Source organism: Streptopelia decaocto (assembly GCF_964273445.1).
Source record: "Streptopelia decaocto genome assembly, chromosome: 1".
NCBI lineage: Eukaryota > Metazoa > Chordata > Aves > Columbiformes > Columbidae > Streptopelia > Streptopelia decaocto.
Window position 1 is genome coordinate 1,192,060 of NC_138663.1, and position 21,875 is coordinate 1,213,934.

Consider the following 21,875-nt stretch of genomic DNA (forward strand, 5'->3'; position numbering starts at 1 on the left):
GCTCCCCTTAATTGGCTCGTTGCTGCCCGAGCCCCCTCTGCCGCTGCCGCAGCCCTTGACGAGCGCGGCGGAGCGCGGCAGCGAGCTGGCGGCGGGGCTTCGGCAGGCGAACCTCCCTGCTTTGCATGTTGATGCCGGTTTAAGAAGCGGGGTTTGGGAAGAGCCGGTGCTCTGGAGGGTTTACAGATGATCCTGGACGGCTGTCCGGGTCCCTTTGGCTCAAGCTGGGAGCTGGCGGCACAGGCATGATGCTGTGGCACGGCACAGCTGGGAAGAGTCTCCAGTGCCTAAATACAGCCCCACAGCCGCACCGGGGCGGTGGGGGCAGCACCAGGACCCCCTGGAGATGCCTGTGTCACTCCCATGTCACCCCCATGTCCCCCTGTGTCCTCCAGCCTCAGCCTCCCCGGCTGAAGCGCCGGTGGCGCGGGGAGGAAGGTGCTTTTCTGGGGGTGAGGCGGTGGGGTTGTGGTGGGTTCCTGGGGGTGCGGGCAGATGCACAGATTGAAAATGGGAGGTTTCGGTCCCATTTCTTTTTCCCCACTGTGCCGGGGGGTGGGCAGCGCGGGGACGTGGTGATGCCCAGGCCTGAGGTCCTGGCTGACGCGCCGGGTCGGCACGAGCCACCCGTGACCGTGGCGACCGTGTCACCGAGTCCTGATCAAGGGGACATGGGGGCGTCCAGGGGCTGACACCTGGGGCTGCGGTGCTGGGATCCTGTGCCAGGATCTCACCTGTGAGCATCTCTGCACCCACCGGCTCGTCCTGACCGCGGTACAGCGGTGAAGCTGTAACACAGCCGGCGTTGCCCCCGCAAAGCGGACCCCCCACCACCCCATGCGCATGTGGGCCAGTGCGGTGGCGGTGCTGGTCCCTGAGTGCCAGCCGTGGGTGGCAGCGGCACGGGGACAGCTCCACGCCGGGACACGGCCGGGTTTCTGCTGCTCCAGCCTCACCAAAGCGTTTTACAACCCGGCGTGGCCGCAGCGCCGGCGACGCTGATGCCGGCTGACAGCTCCGGCGTAGCGGGGAGCCGTGCTCGCATCTACCTGCCGGTACAGCCCAGCTCCCCTACCCGCGGCCAAAACGCCATTAGCCGTAAACCAGGATGCAGCGGGGCTGGCGGCACACTGGGGATGGCTGCTGCGGCTCTCCGGCACTCGGGGCTCTCTGGCCCGGTACCCCCAGCAGCACCAGCGCCTGTGCCAGGAACCCGCGGCGGCAGCTTGTCCGTGTTGGGAGGCTCCTGGTTTCCTGGCGGGTGTCTCAGATGTGGCTTCGCTGGTGGCACCGTTGGGCACGGGGAGGTGTCGGTGCCGGCTCACCGACAGCGGCGGTTTTGGGCAGGGGGAGGCTGGGAGTGCGGGACCCCCTGGGCTGGCCGGCTCTGACCCGCTGTCCGTCTGTCTTGCCCAGGTGAATGTGACGGTGGACTACATCCGCCCGGCCAGCAGCGCCACCGAGACCGTGCCCGCCTTCTCCGAGCGCACCTGCGCCACCGTCTCCATCGGAGGAATGTAAGTGGGGACCAGCGAATGTCCCGGCACGGTGCCACATCACAGGGCTCTGTGGGGACACCAGACGGAGGGTGGCTCGTCCTCGCTGTGGGCCCTGAAGTGGCCAGACTGTCCCATGGACCCGGAGCCCCTGCACTTGCACTTTGGGGGTGCCAGGCTGGAGGAACCCCCCAAAATCCAGCTGCCACGGGGAGCAGCGTGGATGGCGGTTTGCTCCGGAGGAACCGTCTCTATCTGTCTGTCCCCCGGATGTCTGTCCCTTCCCAGGGGACGCTGCCCTCCCCATGCCGCGCTGCAGCCCCCCCAGTTTCCGCACCCAGAGCGGGTTCGGTGTCTCCCCAGGCCACGGGAGCGCTCGACCCCCCCGGTGCGGCCCTACGGAGCGGTTGTGCGGGCACGGCAGCAGCGCCGGGAGTTGCGTAGGGAGGATTTGTCATAGCCCGTTTGCTTTGGCTGTTTTCTTTCTCTCATTCCTATTTTGGAACGCAACCCGAGCGCTGCAGCGCTGCGCTTTTCTCCTCCGCCATCCAGGGCTGCGCGAGCCGGAAAATCCCCCATCGCCCCGCTCCGCTCTCACTGAGGCACTCGAGGGGCGACCTTTGGTGATGCTCATCTCATGAGTGGGTGTAATTTCCACTCCTGTTGCCAAGTGGACCCGGCCCTGCCCGCGCCGGGGTGAAACCGCCACAGCGGGAGCCAAAAGGGCTTTCCCAGTTGGAGATGCTGGGTGCGGTGGAGCCCAATGGAGCATCCTGGCTTTAACCCCCTGGTTTATTCAGCGGTGCTTTAACCGCATCCCCGGGGAGCTCGTTCTGCAGCCAAGGGTGTCTCGCCGCATCGGGCAGCCGCGCCGCTGTGGTTTTGGGGCTGTTTGTAGAAAAATGAGGGCTCGCGGCACTGGGGGATGCTCAAGAAGGGGAACGTGCGGTGCCAAACCCCCTGGCCTCTCGTGGTGGCGGTGCCCGTGGTGCTGCCAGCCCTGGGATGCTCCCGGCATGGTGTGAGGGCAGGATTTCCCATCTCGAGAGCATCTCGCTGAGCGTTGCCGCCTGCTCTTAGTGTCTCCAGCTGCAAATCGCTTCCAAACAGCTCCTGAGTCACATCCCCACTTCAGGAGGAAACCTGATGTGAATTTGCTGGGCTGCCGCTCGCCGTGACTTCATCGCCGTAATCAGGCGTCACCGGAGCGAGCCGGGCGCTGGCGCCGGCGCGGCTCTGCGGCGCGGGGCAGCCGGGGAAGGGCCAGCTGGAACAGAGCGGGGTCTGTGCCGCCCGGCCCGTGCCATGGAATAGAGCCTGGCTTGTGCGCTTGGCATCTGGGCTGAGCTGCTTGGCAGGCTGAGCACGCCGGCAGCTCGCCGGGGCGGCAGCGCGGGCAGGGAGAACCTGCCTGGCTACACAGTCCCTGCCTGCATCCCTGCTCGTATCCCTGCCTGCATCCCTGCTCGTATCCCTGCCTGCACCCCTGACTACATCCCTGCCTGCATCCCTGCCTGCATCGCTGACTACATCCCTGCTCGTATCCCTGCCTGCATCCCTGACTACATCCCTGCTCGTATCCCTGCCTGCATCCCTGACTACATCCCTGCTCGTATCACTGCCTGCATCCCTGCCCGTATCCCTGACTACATCGCTGCTCATGTACCTTCCTGAATCCCTGCCTGCATCCCTGCCTGCATCCCTGCCTATATCCCTGACGGCATCCCTGCCTGCATCCCTGCCTGCATCCCTGCCCATATCCCTGACTACATCCCTGTCTGCATCCCTGCCTGTGTCCCTGACTACATCCCTGCCTGCATCCCTGCCTGCATCCCTGCCCGTATCCCTGCCCATATCTCTGCCTGCATCCCTGCCCGCTCCCGGCTGCCGCACCAAACCGTCTCCCACCGCCAGGCTCCCTCACCGGCTCCGTCACGCTTCTCCCCTCCAGCTCCCGGCATTTTGCAGCTCGATCCCCAGCCGGGAACGCCGGAGCCACTGCCGGGGGGCTCTGCCCGTGCCCCCGCCCGGCTCTGCCGGCGCCGTGTGCCACGTCAGCGCTCACCGCGCTGCCCGCACGGCTGGGCCTGGCTGGTCCAGGTGTTTTCCTGCGGAGCGCAGGTGGGGTCGGCTGTTTGTGCTCGGCCGTCAGCACAAGCCATGCTGACATGGAAACAGGGCGAGGAGGCAGCTGTGGGGACACTGGGGACACTGCGGGCACCTCCTGTGCCGGGCTGCGCTGGCAGGAGGGTGCTCAGGGCGTGATTAATGAGGAGGCACCTGCCAAGTGGTGGCAGAGGGACGTGGGGACGATGCAGCAGGTCTGCGGTGACCAGCGGGAGCAGGTGCGGGGGGCGGCTCTGGGTTCACAGCAACCTTTGTGCTTTGGGAAGATCATGGTATCCCACAGCACTCCCAGAATCCTGCAGCGTCCCAGAGCATCCCATCCCATCACATCCCACAGCATCCCAGAGCATCCCCCAGCATCCTGCAGCATCCCAGAGCATCCCCCAGCACCCTGCATCATCCCAGAGTATCCTATCACATCACATCCCACAGCATCCCAGAGCATCCCCCAGAATCCTGCAGCATCCCAGAGCATCCCACAGCATCCCATCACATCACATCCCACAGCATCCCCCAGCATCCTGCAGCATCCCAGAGCATTCCATCCCATCGCATCCCACAGCATCCCAGAGCATCCCCCAGCATCCTCTGCAGCATCCCAGTGCATCCCATAGCATCCTGCAGCATCCCAGAGCATCCCATCACATCACATCCCATAGCATCCTGCAGCATCCCACAGCATCCCATCACATCACATCCCACAGCATCCCCCAGCATCCCAGAGCATTCCATCACATCCCATCCCACAGCATCCTGCAGCATCCCACAGCATCCTGCAGCATCCCACAGTATCCCACAGCATCTCCCCAGCATCCCAGAGCATCCCATCACATCCCACAGCACCCCCCAGCATCCTGCAGCATCCTGTAGCATCCCACAGCATCCCATCACATCCCAGAGCATCCCATGGCATCCCATGACATCCTGCAGCATCCCATGGTATCCCACGGCATCCTGCAGCCTCCCATGGCATCCTGCAGCATCCCACAACATCTCACAGGATCCCACAGCATCCCTCAGCATCCCAAGACATCCCACAGCATCCCCCAATATCCCAAGACATCCCACAGCATCCCGCAGCATCCCCTCACATCCCACAGCATCCCGCAGAATCCAGTAACATGCCGTGACATCCCACGGCATCCCGCAGGATCCCACAGGATCCCATGGCACCCAGCAGCACCCCAGAGCATCCCACAGGATCCCACAGCATCCCGCAGGATCCCACCGGATCCCATGGCACCCAGCAGCACCCCAGAGCATCCCCTCACATCCCACAGCATCCCGCAGGATCCCACCGGATCCCATGGCACCCACAGCACCCCAGAGCATCCCACAGGATCCCACCGGATCCCATGGCACCCAGCAGCACCCCAGAGCATCCCGCAGGATCCCACCGGATCCCATGGCACCCACAGCACCCCAGAGCATCCCGCAGGATCCCACCGGATCCCATGGCACCCACAGCACCCCAGAGCATCCCACAGGATCCCACCGGATCCCATGGCACCCAGCAGCACCCCAGAGCATCCCGCAGGATCCCACCGGATCCCATGGCACCCACAGCACCCCAGAGCATCCCGCAGGATCCCACCGGATCCCATGGCACCCAGCAGCACCCCAGAGCATCCCACAGGATCCCACCGGATCCCATGGCACCCACAGCACCCCAGAGCATCCCACAGGATCCCACCGGATCCCATGGCACCCAGCAGCACCCCAGAGCATCCCGCAGGATCCCACCGGATCCCATGGCACCCACAGCACCCCAGAGCATCCCGCAGGATCCCACCGGATCCCATGGCACCCACAGCACCCCAGAGCATCCCGCAGGATCCCACCGGATCCCATGGCACCCAGCAGCACCCCAGAGCATCCCCTCCCATCCCACCGGATCCCATGGCACCCACAGCACCCCAGAGCATCCCCTCCCATCCCACAGCATCCCGCAGGATCCCACCGGATCCCATGGCACCCAGCAGCACCCCAGAGCATCCCACAGGATCCCACCGGATCCCATGGCACCCAGCAGCACCCAAAGCATCCCCTCCCATCCCACGGCATCCCAGGCAGAGCGTGGCTGTCACCACGTGGCAAGTGCCAAGGGTGTCCCCTACCCCGGGGGGGCTGGATCTGTCCGACCCCCCAGATGGGTCATGTCCCCACGGCGCTTCCCCGGGGGACTCGGGGGCTGCTGTGACAAAAATGACACAAATATTTGGAAGAAAAAGCTACTAAAAATAATCTAAAATAAATGTAACGAAAGCCCTGAGCTCTCAATCCAGGCTGGGGGGGGTTGTGCCTTTGCTGCAGGCAGCGGGGCCAGGGTCGCTGCATTTTGGGGCTGATTTGGCACAAATGACAAGTTTTGGCGATGCGCGGGGCGGGGGGCTCACACGGGCTGGTTTTGGCAGCACCGATCTGTGCCGGGCAGTGGGAGGTTCTGGTAGATAAAAACACCGCTGGAAAACTTCCTTTGGGGATTTTCAGGGGGAAAAGTGTGAAATGAGGTTGTGGGGGGGGGCGAGCTCACAAACGGCCCTTTTTCCCTTTTTTCCCTCCGCCGTTCTCTAAGTGGCAAAAACCCATATTTCACGGCCTAATAAGATTTTTTTCCCACAGCAAAGAGCTTTTCATCTGCGTTTTCATCTTCCCATTCTTTAATCTGGGCTTAACTGGGGATGCATCTTCCCCGGGTGCAGCAGCTCTGCCTTGTCTCCCCGGCTGCTTTCCCGGTGAATGTGGGGGGGCCACGGTCCCCGCTCCCCGCGCAGCTTTGAGGAGCAGGGCCGGACCGTTATACTTAATCCACGGGCAGGATATGTCCTTTTTTAAGCAGTTTTCCCCGCAGGACACGGGGGGAGCGCTGCAGGTGCAGCGGGTGCATTGCAGCTCGCCCCTAAACCTCAGGGCACCCTTGGGCGCTCAGCACCCAGGCGAGCGGCAGGATCGGCCCCTGTGGGCCGTGCTGTGATTTCTGAGCTTTAAAAAGCTCTAAAACCGGGAAGAATTTGGGGTTCTTCCAGGATTTATAGAGCTGGGGGGGTCTTTTTGTGTAATCAAGCAGCAGGACTTGGTGGTTTGGGGTATTAATGGTACTGGGATGCCGGCACGGTGCAGGATTTGGTGAGTGGGGGTGTTGGCGATGCTGGGATGCCGGCACAGCTCAGGAGTTGGTGGCTGGGGCTGTTGGTGATGCTGGGATGCTGACATGGCTCAGGATTTGCTCACTGGGGGTGTCAGTGATGCTGGGATGCCGGCACAGCTCAGGATTTGCTCACTGGGGGTGTCGGTGACTCAGGATTTCATGTCTGGGGTTGTTGATGATGCTGGGATGCTGGCACAGCACCACATTTCATGGCTGGGGATTTCAGCTCAGAATTTCATGACTGGGGTTGCTGGTGGTGCTGGGATGCCAGCACAGCTCAGGATTTGCTCACTGGGGGTATCAGTGGTGCTGGGATGCTGACATGGCTCAGGATGTCATGGCTGGGATTGTGGTCAATGCTGGGATGCCGGCACAGCGCTGGATTTCATGGCTGGGGGTTTAGCGGCTCGGAATGTCATGATTGGGGGTGTTGGTGATGCTGGGATGCTGACATGGCTCAGGATTTTCTCACTGGGGGTGTCGGTGATGCTGGGATGCTGACATGGCTCAGGATTTGCTCACTGGGGGTGTTGGTGATGCTGGGATGCTGACATGGCTCAGGATTTTCTCACTGGGGGTGTCGGTGATGCTGGGATGCTGACATGGCTCAGGATTTGCTCACTGGGGGTGTTGGTGATGCTGGGATGCTGACATGGCTCAGGATTTGCTCACTGGGGGTGTCGGTGATGCTGGGATGCTGACATGGCTCAGGATTTTCTCACTGGGGGTGTCGGTGATGCTGGGATGCTGACATGGCTCAGGATTTGGTGGTTGGGGGTGTTGGTGACTCAGGGTTTCATGTCTGGGGTTGTTGATGATGCTGGGATGTTGGCACAGCACCACATTTCATGGCTGGGGATTTCAGCTCAGGATTTGCTCACTGGGGGTGTTGGTGATGCTGGGATGCTGACATGGCTCAGGATTTCATGGGTGGGGGTGTTGGTGACTCAGGATTTGGTGACTGGGGTTGTTGATGATGCTGGGATGCTGGCACAGCACCACATTTCATGGCTGGGGATTTCAGCTCAGGATTTGCTCACTGGGGATATCGGTGATGCTGGGATGCCAGCACAGCTCGGGATTTGCTCACTGGGGGTGTCGGTGATGCTGGGATGCTGACATGGCTCAGATTTGCTCACTGGGGGTGTCGGTGATGCTGGGATGCTGACATGGCTCAGGATTTGCTCACTGGGGGTGTCGGTGATGCTGGGATGCTGACATGGCTCAGGATTTGCTCACTGGGGGTGTCGGTGATGCTGGGATGCTGACATGGCTCAGGATTTGCTCACTGGGGGTGTTGGTGATGCTGGGATGCTGACATGGCTCAGATTTGCTCGCTGGGGGTGTCGGTGATGCTGGGATGCTGACATGGCTCAGATTTGCTCACTGGGGGTGTCGGTGATGCTGGGATGCTGACATGGCTCAGGATTTGCTCACTGGGGGTGTCGGTGATGCTGGGATGCGGCACAGCTCAGGATTTGGTCACTGGGGGTGTCGGTGGTGCTGGGATGCTGACATGGCTCAGGATTTGCTCACTGGGGGTGTCGGTGGTGCTGGGATGCCAGCACAGCTCCAGCAGCTGCTCTCAGAGCATCCAGCCTCTCCAGGGGCCCAGGGAGGGTGACAAGGGGACACTTTTCCTCTCCCCGTTCCAGGAACGAAGCAGCAACATCCACAGGAGCTGCTCAGAGTCGGGCTCAAAGCACAGGAGGGTGGGTTGGGCTGTTTTAGCCCAGGCTGTGGCTCTGTGTCCCTGGCCACGTGTTGGGGTTCGGGGGCTGGTTTGGGTGTCCAGACATTTCCGAGAGGTTCGTTTCCATCCACGCTGCCGTCTCCCTGAGCCCCAGAACCGCAGGCGGACACGCAGCGTCGGGGTCACGCGAGGACAGAGGGGCGGTGGCAGCCGGGGGGGTGGGCATGGGGCTGCTCTTCCCACATCTCCCTCCTCTCCCAAAAATCCAGGTGAGGATCCTGTGCAGAGCTCAAGAAGGGACCCGTGTGGGTGATAGGGGGGTAAACGCCTTCGCAAAGGGTTGGCAGGAGGCTGGGGGGGTGGCGGGTGCTGGGTGATGCTCCGTGGGATGCAGGGGATGCACTGTCCCCTGCACGGGGTGCCCGCTGTCCCCAAAGGCAAAGCCCAGCCCGGCTCTCCAGAGCGAGGAACGGCTGCGGAGCCGCAGCGTCTCCATCACCAGCCGTGCTGGGGGTCAGCAGCTCCCCATGGGGTATTTACCCCCCCGGCATCCCGCGGGGCTGGAGCGGGGACCGGCTGCCAGCGCTTTGCAGCGCGGTCCCGGCGCGGGCCGCGGCGCCAGGGCAAAGCTGGGCTCGTGCCCAGCAGCTCCGGAGGGGTTTTTGCATCCCGAGCTGCTGGCAAAGGACCAGATTTCGCTGCTGCTGCTTCGCAAGCTGCTCCCAGTGACGGGGAGGGGGGGCTGGGGGGGCTGCTGCCAGCTTCAGCCCCGCAATGAGCTTGGCCAGGCTCCTGGTGGCTGGTTGGAGCTGGCAGAGTGCGGTGCGTGCGCTGGTGCAGGCAGGGTGCAGGCAGGGTGCAGGCAGGGTGCAGGCAGGGTGCAGCAGGGTACAGGCAGGGTGCAGCAGGGTGCCGGCAGGGTGCAGGCAGGGTGCAGGCAGGGTGCGGGCAGGGTGCAGGCAGGGTGCGGGCAGGGTGCGGGCAGGGTGCGGGTAGAGTGCAGCAGGGTGCAGGCAGGGTGCAGCACGGTACGGGCAGGGTGCAGGCAGGGTGCAGCAGGATGCAGCAGGGTGCAGGCAGGGTGCAGCAGGGTGCAGGCAAGGCGCAGCAGGATGCAGCAGGGTGCAGGCAGGGTGCAGCAGGGTGCAGGCAGGGTGCGGGCAAGGTGCAGCTACGGTGCAGGCAGGGTGCAGGCAGGGTGCAGCAGGATGCAGGCAGGGTGCAGCAGGGTACAGGCAGGGTGCAGGCAGGGTGCAGGTAGGGTACAGGCAGGGTGCAGCAGGGTACAGGCAGGGTGCAGGCAGGATGCAGGCAGGGTGCAGCTATGGTGTAGGCAGGGTGCAGGCGGATGCAGACAGGATGCAGGCAGGATACAGGCAGGGTACAGGTAGGGTGCAGGCAGGGTGCAGCAGGGTACAGGCAGGGTGCTGCAGGGTGCAGCAGGGTGCAGGCAGGGTGCAGCAGGGTGCGGGCAGGGTGCAGGCAGGGTGCAGGCAGGGCAGCTGCAAGCTCTGGGACTTGGAGCAAAGCCACTTGCACGCTGAAATTTTGCAACCGTGTGCTGAGCGGTTTTCTACACATCTCTAGGGAAAACCCTCCCGGCCCCCCAGCTGTCAGTGCTGCGGGAGCTCTGCAGGGCCCAGCCCCCCCTGCTCCCACAGGGTCCCAGAGCAGATCACACAGGATCCCAGGGCTGGAATGGCTCAGAGGAGACTCCACACCCGCTCTGGGCAGCCTGGGCCAGGCTCTGGCACCTCCCAGCAAACGCGTGTCTGCTCGTGTTCACATGGAGCCTCCTGTGCTTCAGTGTGTGCCCGGTGCCCCTCACCCTGGCCTTGGGCACCACTGAACAGAGTCTGCTCCATCTGACACCACCCTGACATATTGATCATTGATCACATCCCTCTCAGCTTCTCTTCTGCCCTCAGCAGCCCCAGCTCTCTCAGCCTTTCCTCGGCACAAAGATGCTCCAGACCCCTCAGCATCTCCGTGTCCCTCCCTGGACTCTCTGCAGTGACTCCTCGTCCTTCTGGAACTGGGGAGCCCAGCCCTGGGCCCAGTTCTGCAGATGGGGCCTCCCAGGGCAGAGCAGCGGGGGAGGAACAACCTTCCCCGGTCAGAGGTTCAGCCAAGCCTCCTCAAAATTACGATTTATTTCCTTCTAATCAGGCTGTGATATATATCTGGCCGCCTCCCCCGGCGCTCCGGCTGCAGAGGTGGTTTCACATTAGGTTTTTAATGATCCCTCCATTAATCCCTGTATTCTGGGATCTCATACTCGCTGCCCTTTGACCGCTGGAAATGATGGAAACTTTGATTTCATGCATATTGGATACTTCTGGAGGCTGGTGCCAGGAATAGCGGCTCATCCGCGCTGAGCGGGGGGGTTAAAGCGCTGGGGGGTGGGGCGGGGGGGCTGGGATGGGGAGAGGAATGGGGCTGGGATGGGGAGAGGGATGTGACTGGGATGGGGAGATGGATGGGGAGAAGGATGTGACTGGGATGAGGAGATGGATGTGACTGGGATGGGGCTGGGATGAGGAGATGGACGCTGTGCTGTGGGCTGGGTTGGGGACAGGACTGATGGCCCTTGGGGACCAGTCCTGTGGGTCTGTCCCCCCCATCTTCCCCCACAATGCAGCAGAGAAGGTGCTTTCACCCTACAAGTGCCAGTCAGGGCAGGGAAACTGAGGCAGCCGGGTGCTGCGCCCAACCAGCACCCCCTGTTTGTATGGGGTGGCAGCGGCCACAACCGGCACCTTTTGGGTCCATATCAGTGGCTGCGCCGGGTCCCTCTGTCCCCTCTCACAGAGCCCGTTGGGGACCGAATCACCGGGGCGGGGGGAGCGCGGCTGCCCCCCGTGTGCAGCCCCCGCCTGTCCCAGCTCCTTTAGGACCCGACGTCGTGGTGGGAGCGAACGCCGGCAATTCTGCTTCTCTTCCCAAAAGCTGTAACCGGAATATTGCCAAATAAATAAAGCCATGGAGCAGGGGTGGCAGCGAGGTGACAATGTCTCCCAGGCGCCAGGGGCAGAACCAAACCCTCTGTTTTGTGAGCAGGCGGCACCAGTGATCCCCCATGTGGGCTTTTAGCTCCTTCGCTCACCCCAGACCCTGCACCCGCCTTGCTCTGTCCCCAGAACGGGGTGACGGATGGGGACGCGGCTGCCCGTGCAGGGGGACGCGGGTGTCGCCTCCTCTGGGGGGTGACAGGACCCCCAGCTGGGTCCAGCCAGGCTTTGCGTGAGCATGGGAGTCCCATCGGCTTGTCCCCAAGCCCCAGGCTGGGGATGTGGGACACGAGGGGTGTCCCAGGCTGGATGGGAAGGAGCCGTCCTGCCCCAGGACTGGTGACAATTGTCCTTTGGTGCTTGTCCCCATGGTGGGTTTGGTTGGGGACACGCTGACGTGCTGCTCCGGGGGTGCAGCAGCATGTCCCCCGCACAGGGGTGGCACAGAGGTGACAGAGCTGTCCCCAGCCTGCCCATCAGGCTCCCCGGGGATGTCCCCGTCTCCCGGTGACACCGAGGGACGCCGATTCCAGCGCGGCCCCCGCAGCCGCCTCCTGCTGCAGCCCATTTCCTCCCTCACCAACCTCAGTTCTGTTCTTGTTTCCCCCGCTCCGAGCACGGACCCATTTTCAGCTCCCGGTGATGGTTCTGCCCTTCCCCCTCTGCTCCGGGGCTGCGAATGGGTCAGACCCCCCCATACATATCTACGTATATATAGATATGTATATGCTTTTTGATTTTTTGAAGCAGTGAATTAGCGGTCCGTGCCCTGCCGCTGTAATTGGAGGCGAATTACAGATGTGCTCAGCGAAGTAGAATTTATGAATTTGTTGAAAGCGGCGGCGGGGAATGGCAGCCAATTTACCCGCTTGGCGGCCGCCCCCGCGCCCCGTGAAAACGCCATAGGGAGCGAAAATCTGGGAGGGGGTTCCCGCAGCCCCGGGGCGCTGACCCGCTGGTTCGGGGGGTGACGGGGGCTTGGGTGCTGCCGGGAACCCCCACCATGGATGGACCCCTCAGCCATCCCCATTCATTGAAAGGGGTGGGGGTGTCCCCTTGGTGACAGGGATGGGGGTCCGGCTGTGGTGGGTGCTGAACCCCCCGTTCTTCTCTCCGGCAGCAACATCGCCGAAGCGCTGGTGAGCAAAGGCCTGGCCACCGTCATCCGCTACCGGCAGGACGACGACCAGAGGTCCTCGCACTACGACGAGCTGCTGGCTGCGGAGGCTCGGTGAGTGCCGCGCCGGGCGGGGACCGCGCCGGGGGGCTCGCAGGGGGGTGCAGAGCTGTGCCGTGTCACCCCCATGCCGTCCCATGCCATGCCATCCCGTCCCATCCCACCCCATCCCATCCCATCTCATCCCATCCCATCCCATCCCATCCCATCCCATCTGTCCCATCCCATCCCATCCCATCCCATCTGTCCTATCCCATCCCATCCCATCCCATCCCATCCCATCCCATCCCATCCCATCCCATCCCATCCCATCTGTCCTATCCCATCCCATCCCATCCCATCCCATCCCATCCCATCCCATCCCATCTGTCCTATCCCATCCCATCCCATCCCATCCCATCCCATCCCATCCCATCCCATCCCATCTGTCCCATCACGTCCCTTTCTGTCCTGTCCCATCCTGTCTTCCCTGTCCCATACTCTCCTGTCCCATCCTGTCTGTCCCATCATGTCCCATCCTGTCTACCCTGTCGCATCCCATCTGTCCTGTCCCATCCTGTCTGTCCCGTCATGTCCCATCCTGCTCTGTCTGCCTTGTCCCATTCTGTCCTGTCCCATCCTGTCTCTTTTGTCCCATCACATCCCGTTTATCCCGTCGGATCCCATCTCTCCCATCCTGTCCTGTCCCATCCTGTCTACTCTGCCCCATCCCATCTGTCCTGTACCATCCCATACTGTCCCATCATGTCCCATCCCATCCCATCTGTTCTGTCCCGTCCCATACTCTCCCATCATGTCCCATCCCATCTGTCCTGTCCCATCCCATACTGTCGCATCATGTCCTGTTTCATCCCATCTGTCTCATCATGTCCCATCCTTCTCTGTCTGCCATGTCCCATCCTGTCCTGTCCCATCCTGTCTACTCTGCCCCATCCTGTTAAACCTGTCCCATCCTGTCTGTCCAATCCTGCCCTGTCTGCCATAGCCCACCCTGCCTGCTCTGTCTCATCCCATCCCATCTGTCCCATCATATTCCATCCTGCCCCATCTGCCATGTCCTGTCCTGTCCCATCCCATGGTATCCATCCAGTCCCATCTCACCCCATCAATCTGTCCTGACCCATCCCATCCCATCCACTGTGTTCTGTCCCATCCCATCTGTCCAGCCCTGTCCTGGCCCATCCTACCTGTCCCATCTATCCCATCATGTATAATACTGTCTGTACTGGCCCAGCTCATCCATCCTGTCCCAACACCCTCTCCTGTCCATCCCATCCCATCCCATCCCATCCCATCCCATCCCATCCCCATCCCCATCCCATCCCATCCCATCCCATCCCATCCCATCCCATCCCCATCCATGTTCATTCCAGAGCTGCCGGTTGCTCGGCGGCTGAAGACAAATAACATTTGCCAAGATGCCCGGGAGGTTGTTTGGAGTCTCACGGGCCATCGCGTGGATCACGCCGGGGTTCAAAGGCCCCGGCTCCGCTGCTCGGGGCGCTGAGCCTGGCAAAGCGCCACCGCGGCCCTGGCCTGGCTGCCGGAGCGGTAATTGCATTTAAACCCGGTGACGTCCGAGTCGATGCGGAGGGTTGGAGACGCGTTCTGGCCTCGTGTAATTAGGTTGAGGTTATCGCGGTGAGAAAAATGCGTGTGGATGCTTCCCTGTGTCGGCAGAGGCGGCAGAAACGCTGCTGCAGAGATGTGCTGCTGCAGGCAGGGAGGTGCTGCTGCAGGCAGGGACACGCTGCTGCAGGCAGGGACTGCTGCTGCAGGCAGGGACGTGCTGCTGCAGGCAGGGAGGTGCTGCTGCAGGCAGGGACACGCTGCTGCAGGCAGGGAGGTACTGCTGCAGGCAGGGACTGCTGCTGCAGGCAGGGACGCGCTGCTGCAGGCAGGGAGGTACTGCTGCAGGCAGGGAGGTGCTGCTGCAGGCAGGGACGCGCTGCTGCAGGCAGGGAGGTGCTGCTGCAACAGGGACACACTGCTGCAGGCAGGGACTGCTGCTGCAGGCAGGGAGGTGCTGCTGCAGGCAGGGAGGTGCTGCTGCAGGCAGGGAGGTGCTGCTGCAACAGGGACACACTGCTGCAGGCAGGGAGGTGCTTGTGCCTCACTGAAGGGGACGCACAAAATGTCACCTCACTCAGGCAGTGCCTGAGTTGCTGTCCTGGGGTACAGGGTCCAGATGTGCATGGTTGAGGTTGCATGGCACAGATGTGCATGGTTGAGGTTGCACGGAACAGATGTGCACAGTTGAGGCTGCACAGTCCAGGGGTGCATAGTACAGATGTGCATGGTTGGGGTTGGACGACCCAGATGTGCATGGATCAGACTGCATGTTCCAGGGGTGCACTATCCAGGTGTGCATCACAGGGGCACATGCTACCCAGATTTGCACGATCCAGCTGTGCACAATCCAGTTGTGAATGGTCCATGGTTGCAGTCCAGCTGTGCGTGGTCCAGCTGTGAATGATCCAGGTGTGCATAGTCCAGCCACGCACATTCCAGACACATATGATCCAGCTGTGCACAGTCCTTGCACGCATATTCCAGCTGTGTACAGTCCATGAATCCATATTCCAGCTGTGCACGGTCCAGCTTGCTGCAGGGGCTGATCCCATCACCCAGCCCCCCTCGTGTCCCTGCCCTGGGGCTGGTTCCCTGTCGCCCATCTCTGCACGGAGCCTCGCAGCTCCACGGGGAGAAACTGGACCAGGCTGCACCCCGTCCATCCCCCCGCATCCCGCCCATCCCCCACAACTCCGCCATCCCCCGCACCCCGTCCATCCCTCCACATCCCATCCATCCTCTGTCACTCCATCCATCCCCCTGCACCCTGTCCACCCTCCTTCACCCCATCCATCCCCCGCATCCCGTCCATCCCCCTGCATCCCGTCCAAAACCCGCATCCCGTCCATCCCCCTGCACTCCGTCCATCCTCCTTCACCCCATCCATCCGTCCACACCCCATCCATCCCCCTGCATCCCATCCATCCCCCCACATCCCGTCCATCCCCCCGCACCCCGTCCATCCCCCTGCATCCGTCCAAAACCCGCATCCCATCCATCCCCCTGCACCCCATCCACCCTCCTTCACCCCATCCATCCGCCTGCACCCCATCCATCCCCCCACATACCATCCATCCCCCTGCACCCCATCCATCCTCCCTCACTCCATCCATCCCCCTGCACCCCATCCATCCCCCATACCCCATCTGTCCCCCGCACCCCGTCTGTGCCCCGCACCCCATCTGTCCCTGGCACCCCATCCCCTCCATGGGGACAGGCAGTGGGTGCCCCTCTCCCCTCCCGATTCCGCTCCCCTCCAGCCACGCTGCCGCCCCCGGCGCTGCTCCCGTGCACCCATGGGTGCCGGTTGGGCTGCGGCTGCACCGCAGGCGGCAGCGGGTGCTGGGATTTCAGCTCCTCCTTTGGCAGCGGCTGCCGGTGCCGCCAGCAGGGGAGAGCAGCTTGGAGGGGGCTGCGGCGCGGTTGCTGCCAGCCCGCTGCGCAGCGCTCCGCTGCTTCTCCCGCAAACCGCTCGCTTCGAGGGGGCAGGCTGAGAAACGGGTGCTCGCGCTCCCTTTCCCCCTCCCCGCGCGGCGTGGGATCGGCGCCCGGCAGATTGCTCGGGGCCTCGTCGCCGAGCGCCGCCGGGGATTTGCCTTTTAGCGAGAGGATGTGCCTGGCATGAAATCAGCAGCTCGGAGCGCTCGGGCGTGGGCGACGCTCCAGCCGAGCACCGGGATAGCCGGGAGGGACGTGGCGGATGGAGCCGGCAGCCGCGCGGCTGTGGGGGTGGCTCCGGCTCAGGGTGCCGAATGGCGGGATGCTCGGGTGTCCTGAGTGGCAGAATGCTCAATGGCCTCAATATTGGGAGGATCAATGTCCTCAATATTGGGATGCTCGGGTGTCCTGAATGTTGGAATGCTCAATATCCTCAATATTGGGATGCTCAGTGTCCTCAATATTGGGATACTCGAGTGTCCTGAGTGTTGGAATGCTCAATGGCCTCAATATCGGGATGCTCAGTGTCCTCAATATTGGGATGCTCGGGTGTCCTGAGTGTCGGAATGTTCAATGTCCTCAATATTGGGATGCTCAATGTCCTCAATATTGGGATGCTCGGGTGTCCTGAGTGTCGGAATGCTCAATGTCCTCAATATTGGGATGCTCAGTGTCCTCAATATTGGGATGCTCGGGTGTCCTGAGTGTCAGAATGTTCAATGTCCTCAATACTGGGATGCTCAATGTCCTCAATATTGGGATGCTCGGGTGTCCTGAGTGTCGGAATGCTCAATGTCCTCAATATTGGGATGCTCAGTGTCCTCAATATTGGGATGCTCGGGTGTCCTGAGTGTCGGAATGCTCAATGTCCTCAACATCAGGATGCTCAGTGTCCTCAATATCAAGATGCTCAAAGTCCTCAATATCAGGATGCTCGAATGTCCTGAGTGTTGGGATGCTCATTGTCCTGAGTATCGGGATGCTCAATGTCCCGAATATTGAGATGCTCGGAAGTGCCAAATGTCAGGATGCTCAATGTCCTGAATATCAGGATGCTCAGATGTCCCAAATATCGGGATGCTCGATATCATGAATATCAGGATGCCGGGAGGTTCTGAAAATGGGATACTCAGATCTCCCGAATGTGAGGATGCTCAATGTCCTGAATATTGGAATACTCCATGTCCTGTATATCAGGATGCTTAATGTCCTGAGTATCGGAATGCTCAGATGTCCTGAATATCAGGATGCTTAATGTCCCAAATATCGGGATGCTTGATATCATGAATATCAGGATGCCGGGAGGTTCTGAATGTGGGATGCTCAGATCTCCCAAATGTGAGAATGCTCAATTCCTGAATATTGGGATACTCAATGTCCTGAATATCAGGATGCTTAATATCCTGAATATTGGGATGCTCAATGTCCTGAATATCAGGATGCTTAATGTCCTGAGTATCGGGCTGCTCGGATGTCCCAAGTATTGGGATGGTTGGATGATCCAGATGTCAGGATGCTCAGTGTCCTGAGTATTGGGATGCTCGAATGTTCTGAATATTGGAATTCTTGGATGTCCCAAGTGTCAGGATGCTCAAAATCCTGAACGCTGGGATACTCAGATGTCCGAACATGGGGATGCTCCGACATCCTAACGTGGGGATGCTCAGATGTCCAAATGTGAGGATGCTCAGATGTCCTGAATGTCGGGATGCTCAGACGTCCAAACGTGGGGATGCTCCGACATCCTAACGTGGGGATGCTCAGATGTCCAAATGTTGGGATGCTCAGATGTCCAAACGTGGGGATGCTCAGACATCCTAACGTGGGGATGCTCAGATGTCCTGAATGTCAGGATGCTCAGACATCCTAACGTGGGGATGCTCAGATGTCCTGAATATCTCAGATGTCCCGAAAATCCCCGATGTCCCAGCTCTTTGGCAAAGGCCGGAGCTGGATCTGCTGGGACTGAGCTGCCAGCGCCGCTCAGCCCCTCCTGGGGGCTTTAGGAAGGAGATTAGTACTTTTCCCACCCACCGGGTTTTCCTGGGGGTCTGTGCACACACCAGATCGAGGGGACCACTGTTCCCCATCACCAAATTAAATCACTTTGTTCCCCACACAAAAGGAGGAGGCGAGTGCCCTGGCAAGGCACAAAATTAACACCGGCTTCTTCCAGCGCTTCATCGCACGAAGCATTTTAAATGCAAAACGGGGCGAATGCTCCGATTCGGATGGAAGTAAGTTTTCTTCCAGGTTAAAGTAACACGGAGATGATAAGGAGCCTGAATGAAGCGTTAGGACGTTAGGAGAGGCAGGAATGGGCTGTGAGAGGCAGGAATGGGCTATGAGAGGCAGGAATGGGCTACGAGAGGAATGGGCTGCCAGAGGCAGGAATGGGCTGCCAGAGGCAGGAATGGGCTGCGAGAGGCAGGAATGGGCTACGAGAGGCAGGAATGGGCTATGAGAGGCAGGAATGGGCTACGAGAGGCAGGAATGGGCTGCGAGAGACAGGAATGGGCTACGAGAGGCAGGAATGGGCTGCGAGAGGCAGGAATGGGCTGTGAGAGGCAGGAATGGGCTATGAGAGGCAGGAATGGGCTGCCAGAGGCAGGACTGGGCTACGAGAGGCAGGACTGGGCTACGAGAGGCAGGAATGGGCTGCCAGAGGCAGGAATGGGCTACAAGAGGCAGGAATGGGCTGCCAGAGGCAGGAATGGGCTGTGAGAGGCAGGAATGGGCTACGAGAGGCAGGAATGGGCTGCCAGAGGCAGGAATGGGCTGCGAGAGGCAGGAATGGGCTACAAGAGGCAGGAATGGGCTACGAGAGGCAGGAATGGGCTGCCAGAGGCAGGAATGAGCTACGAGAGGCAGGAATGGGCTACGAGAGGCAGGAATGGGCTGCAAGAGGCAGGACTGGGCTGCCAGAGGCAGGAATGGGCTGTGAGAGGCAGGAATGGGCTACGAGAGGCAGGAATGGGCTGTGAGAGGCAGGAATGGGCTACGAGAGGCAGGAATGGGCTGCCAGAGGCAGGAATGGGCTACGAGAGGCAGGAATGGGCTACGAGAGGCAGGAATGGGCTGCCAGAGGCAGGAATGGGCTGCCAGAGGCAGGATTGGGCTACGAGAGGCAGGAATGGGCTGTGAGCAGCAGGAATGGGCTATGAGAGGCAGGAATGGGCTACGAGAGGAATGGGCTGCCAGAGGCAGGAATGGGCTGCCAGAGGCAGGAATGGGCTGCGAGAGGCAGGAATGGGCTACGAGAGGCAGGAATGGGCTATGAGAGGCAGGAATGGGCTACGAGAGGCAGGAATGGGCTACGAGAGGCAGGAATGGGCTGCCAGAGGCAGGAATGGGCTACAAGAGGCAGGAATGGGCTGCCAGAGGCAGGAATGGGCTGTGAGAGGCAGGAATGGGCTACGAGAGGCAGGAATGGGCTGCCAGAGGCAGGAATGGGCTACGAGAGGCAGGAATGGGCTATGAGAGGAATGGGCTGCCAGAGGCAGGAATGGGCTGTGAGAGGCAGGAATGGGCTGCCAGAGGCAGGAATGGGCTATGAGAGGCAGGAATGAGCTATGAGAGGCAGGAATGGGCTACAAGAGGCAGGAATGGGCTACAAGAGGCAGGAATGGGCTGCCAGAGGCAGGAATGGGCTACGAGAGGCAGGAATGGGCTATGAGAGGAATGGGCTGCCAGAGGCAGGAATGGGCTGCGAGAGGCAGGAATGGGCTGTGAGAGGCAGGAATGGGCTACGAGAGGCAGGAATGGGCTGTGAGAGGCAGGAATGGGCTGCCAGAGGCAGGAATGGGCTGCGAGAGGCAGGAATGGGCTGCGAGAGGCAGGAATGGGCTGTGAGCAGCAGGAATGGGCTGCGAGCGGACTGTGACGATGATAAAAAAATACAAGGCAAAAAAATTCAAAGCCCCTCCGGAGGCTTTGTACTGCAATCAATTTGCTGAGCTGGATCATTTGAGGAGCTGTCTGGAAGGAGCCAACCTGTTAAATCAGCAAAAGGATTTCTTCTCTCTCCCTCGGCCTCCTTTGAGACGCCCCCCCCGCTCGGCGCTGCACCACGGATAAGTGGCTTGCCCAGAAATAGCTTTTTTTAACCAGGGAAAATAGCTCTTGCCCCCGGTGAGGAAGAAAGAGTCGAGTTAAACAAGCGCCGTAACGCCCGGCAGAGCGGGGGCAGCCGGGGGTGCTCGTGCTCGGCAGGACACGGGCGCTGCGACGGTCCCCCCGGGACGAGGCCACCCCATGTGTGACCTCCGTGTCCCCGCGGTCACCCAGGATGTCCCCTCCCCGCCACGGAGCTTGTCGGGGGTTAGGGAAGGGCAGGGATGCCGGCAGAGTCGGGGATGCTCGCGCCATCGACACATGGTCCTGGAGCAGCTGGGGGTGCGGGGAGGGCACAGACAATCAGGATATTGAGCATCCTGATACCTGGGACGTCCGAGCACCCCAGTACTCAGGACATTAAGTATACTGATTTTCAGGACATTGAGCATCCTCACATTCGGGAGATCTGAGCATCCCGCTATTCAGAACTTCCCAGCATCCTGATCTTCAGGACATGGAGCATCCCCATATTGGGGACATCTGAGCGTCCTGATATTCAGGACGTTGAGCATCCCGATATTGGGGACATCTGAGCGTCCTGATATTCAGGACGTTGAGCATCCCGATATTGGGGACATCTGAGCGTTCTGATATTCAGGACGTTGAGCATCCCGATATTGGGGACATCTGAGCATCCTGATATTCAGGACGTTGAGCATCCTAATATTCAGGACGTTGAGCATCCCGATATTGGGGACATCTGAGCGTCCTGATATTCAGGACATGGAGCATCCCGATATTGGGGACATCTGAGCATCCCAATATTGGGGACATCTGAGCATCCTGATATTCAGGGCGTTGAGCATCCCGATATTCAGGACAATGAGCTGGCGAAGGCTGGTAATTAAGATTTGCGGACTAACGAGCGCGGGGGCAGTGGGGACCCTTCCAGGTGCCATGGTGGCCCGTGTCATCTCTTCCTTTTCTTTGCAGGGCCATCAAGAACGGCAAAGGGCTGCACAGCAAGAAGGAGGTGCCCATTCACCGGGTGGCCGACATCTCGGGGGTAAGGGGGGGTCCTGCAGGGATCTCACAGGAACGTTTCCCTGGGGAATTTCCCTTCTCTGGGGGAGCAGGGGGGAGGTGTCACCGTGTGCCTTGTGCCAGCGTCACCCTGAGCATTGGTGACAAAGGGGACGCCGCGGGGCTTTGCGCAGAGCGTTGTGGTGGGTTGGTGTGCTGGCTCTCGAGAATGTCCCTCATGTCCTCGGGGGGGACAGAGCCCTGTCCTGGGCACCCCGGTTGCTGCGCCCGGCCCTGTTTGTCATTGCTGGGTGGTGTCCCCTGGACATTTCTCATCCTTGTGTGGTCCCCACTGGGTGGGACATCGGGAAGCGCCGTCACCCGCTCCCGGGACACGCTCGTGGCAGAGCCGCTGCCTTTTAGGCTTCTAAAGATCACATAGTGGTGCAATTACCTGCAAAATGAGACAAACCAGCACTGGGGGGACATGGGGATGTCCCTGCTCCCAGCCCCTGTCCCACAGCGTCCCTGTGTGTGGGGATCATTAGGAGCCCCCCAATAACTGCAACAAGCTGGATGGGAGAACCCCTACTAACAAAACCAGGCTGATACACCCCGGCTTTGATGGAGATTC

At 60.9% G+C, this 21,875-nt stretch overlaps 1 protein-coding gene across 1 annotated transcript in view; it reads left to right on the forward strand.

Moving 5' to 3' along the window:
• SND1 (staphylococcal nuclease and tudor domain containing 1) overlaps positions 1-21,875 on the forward strand; it is a 139,512-nt gene that overhangs the window by 65,436 nt on the left and 52,201 nt on the right. The window contains exons 12-14 of the mRNA XM_082043181.1: positions 1,417-1,517; positions 12,596-12,706; positions 21,212-21,284. Coding sequence (XP_081899307.1) covers positions 1,417-1,517; positions 12,596-12,706; positions 21,212-21,284 — 285 coding nt within the window. The remainder of the gene's footprint in view (positions 1-1,416; positions 1,518-12,595; positions 12,707-21,211; positions 21,285-21,875) is intronic.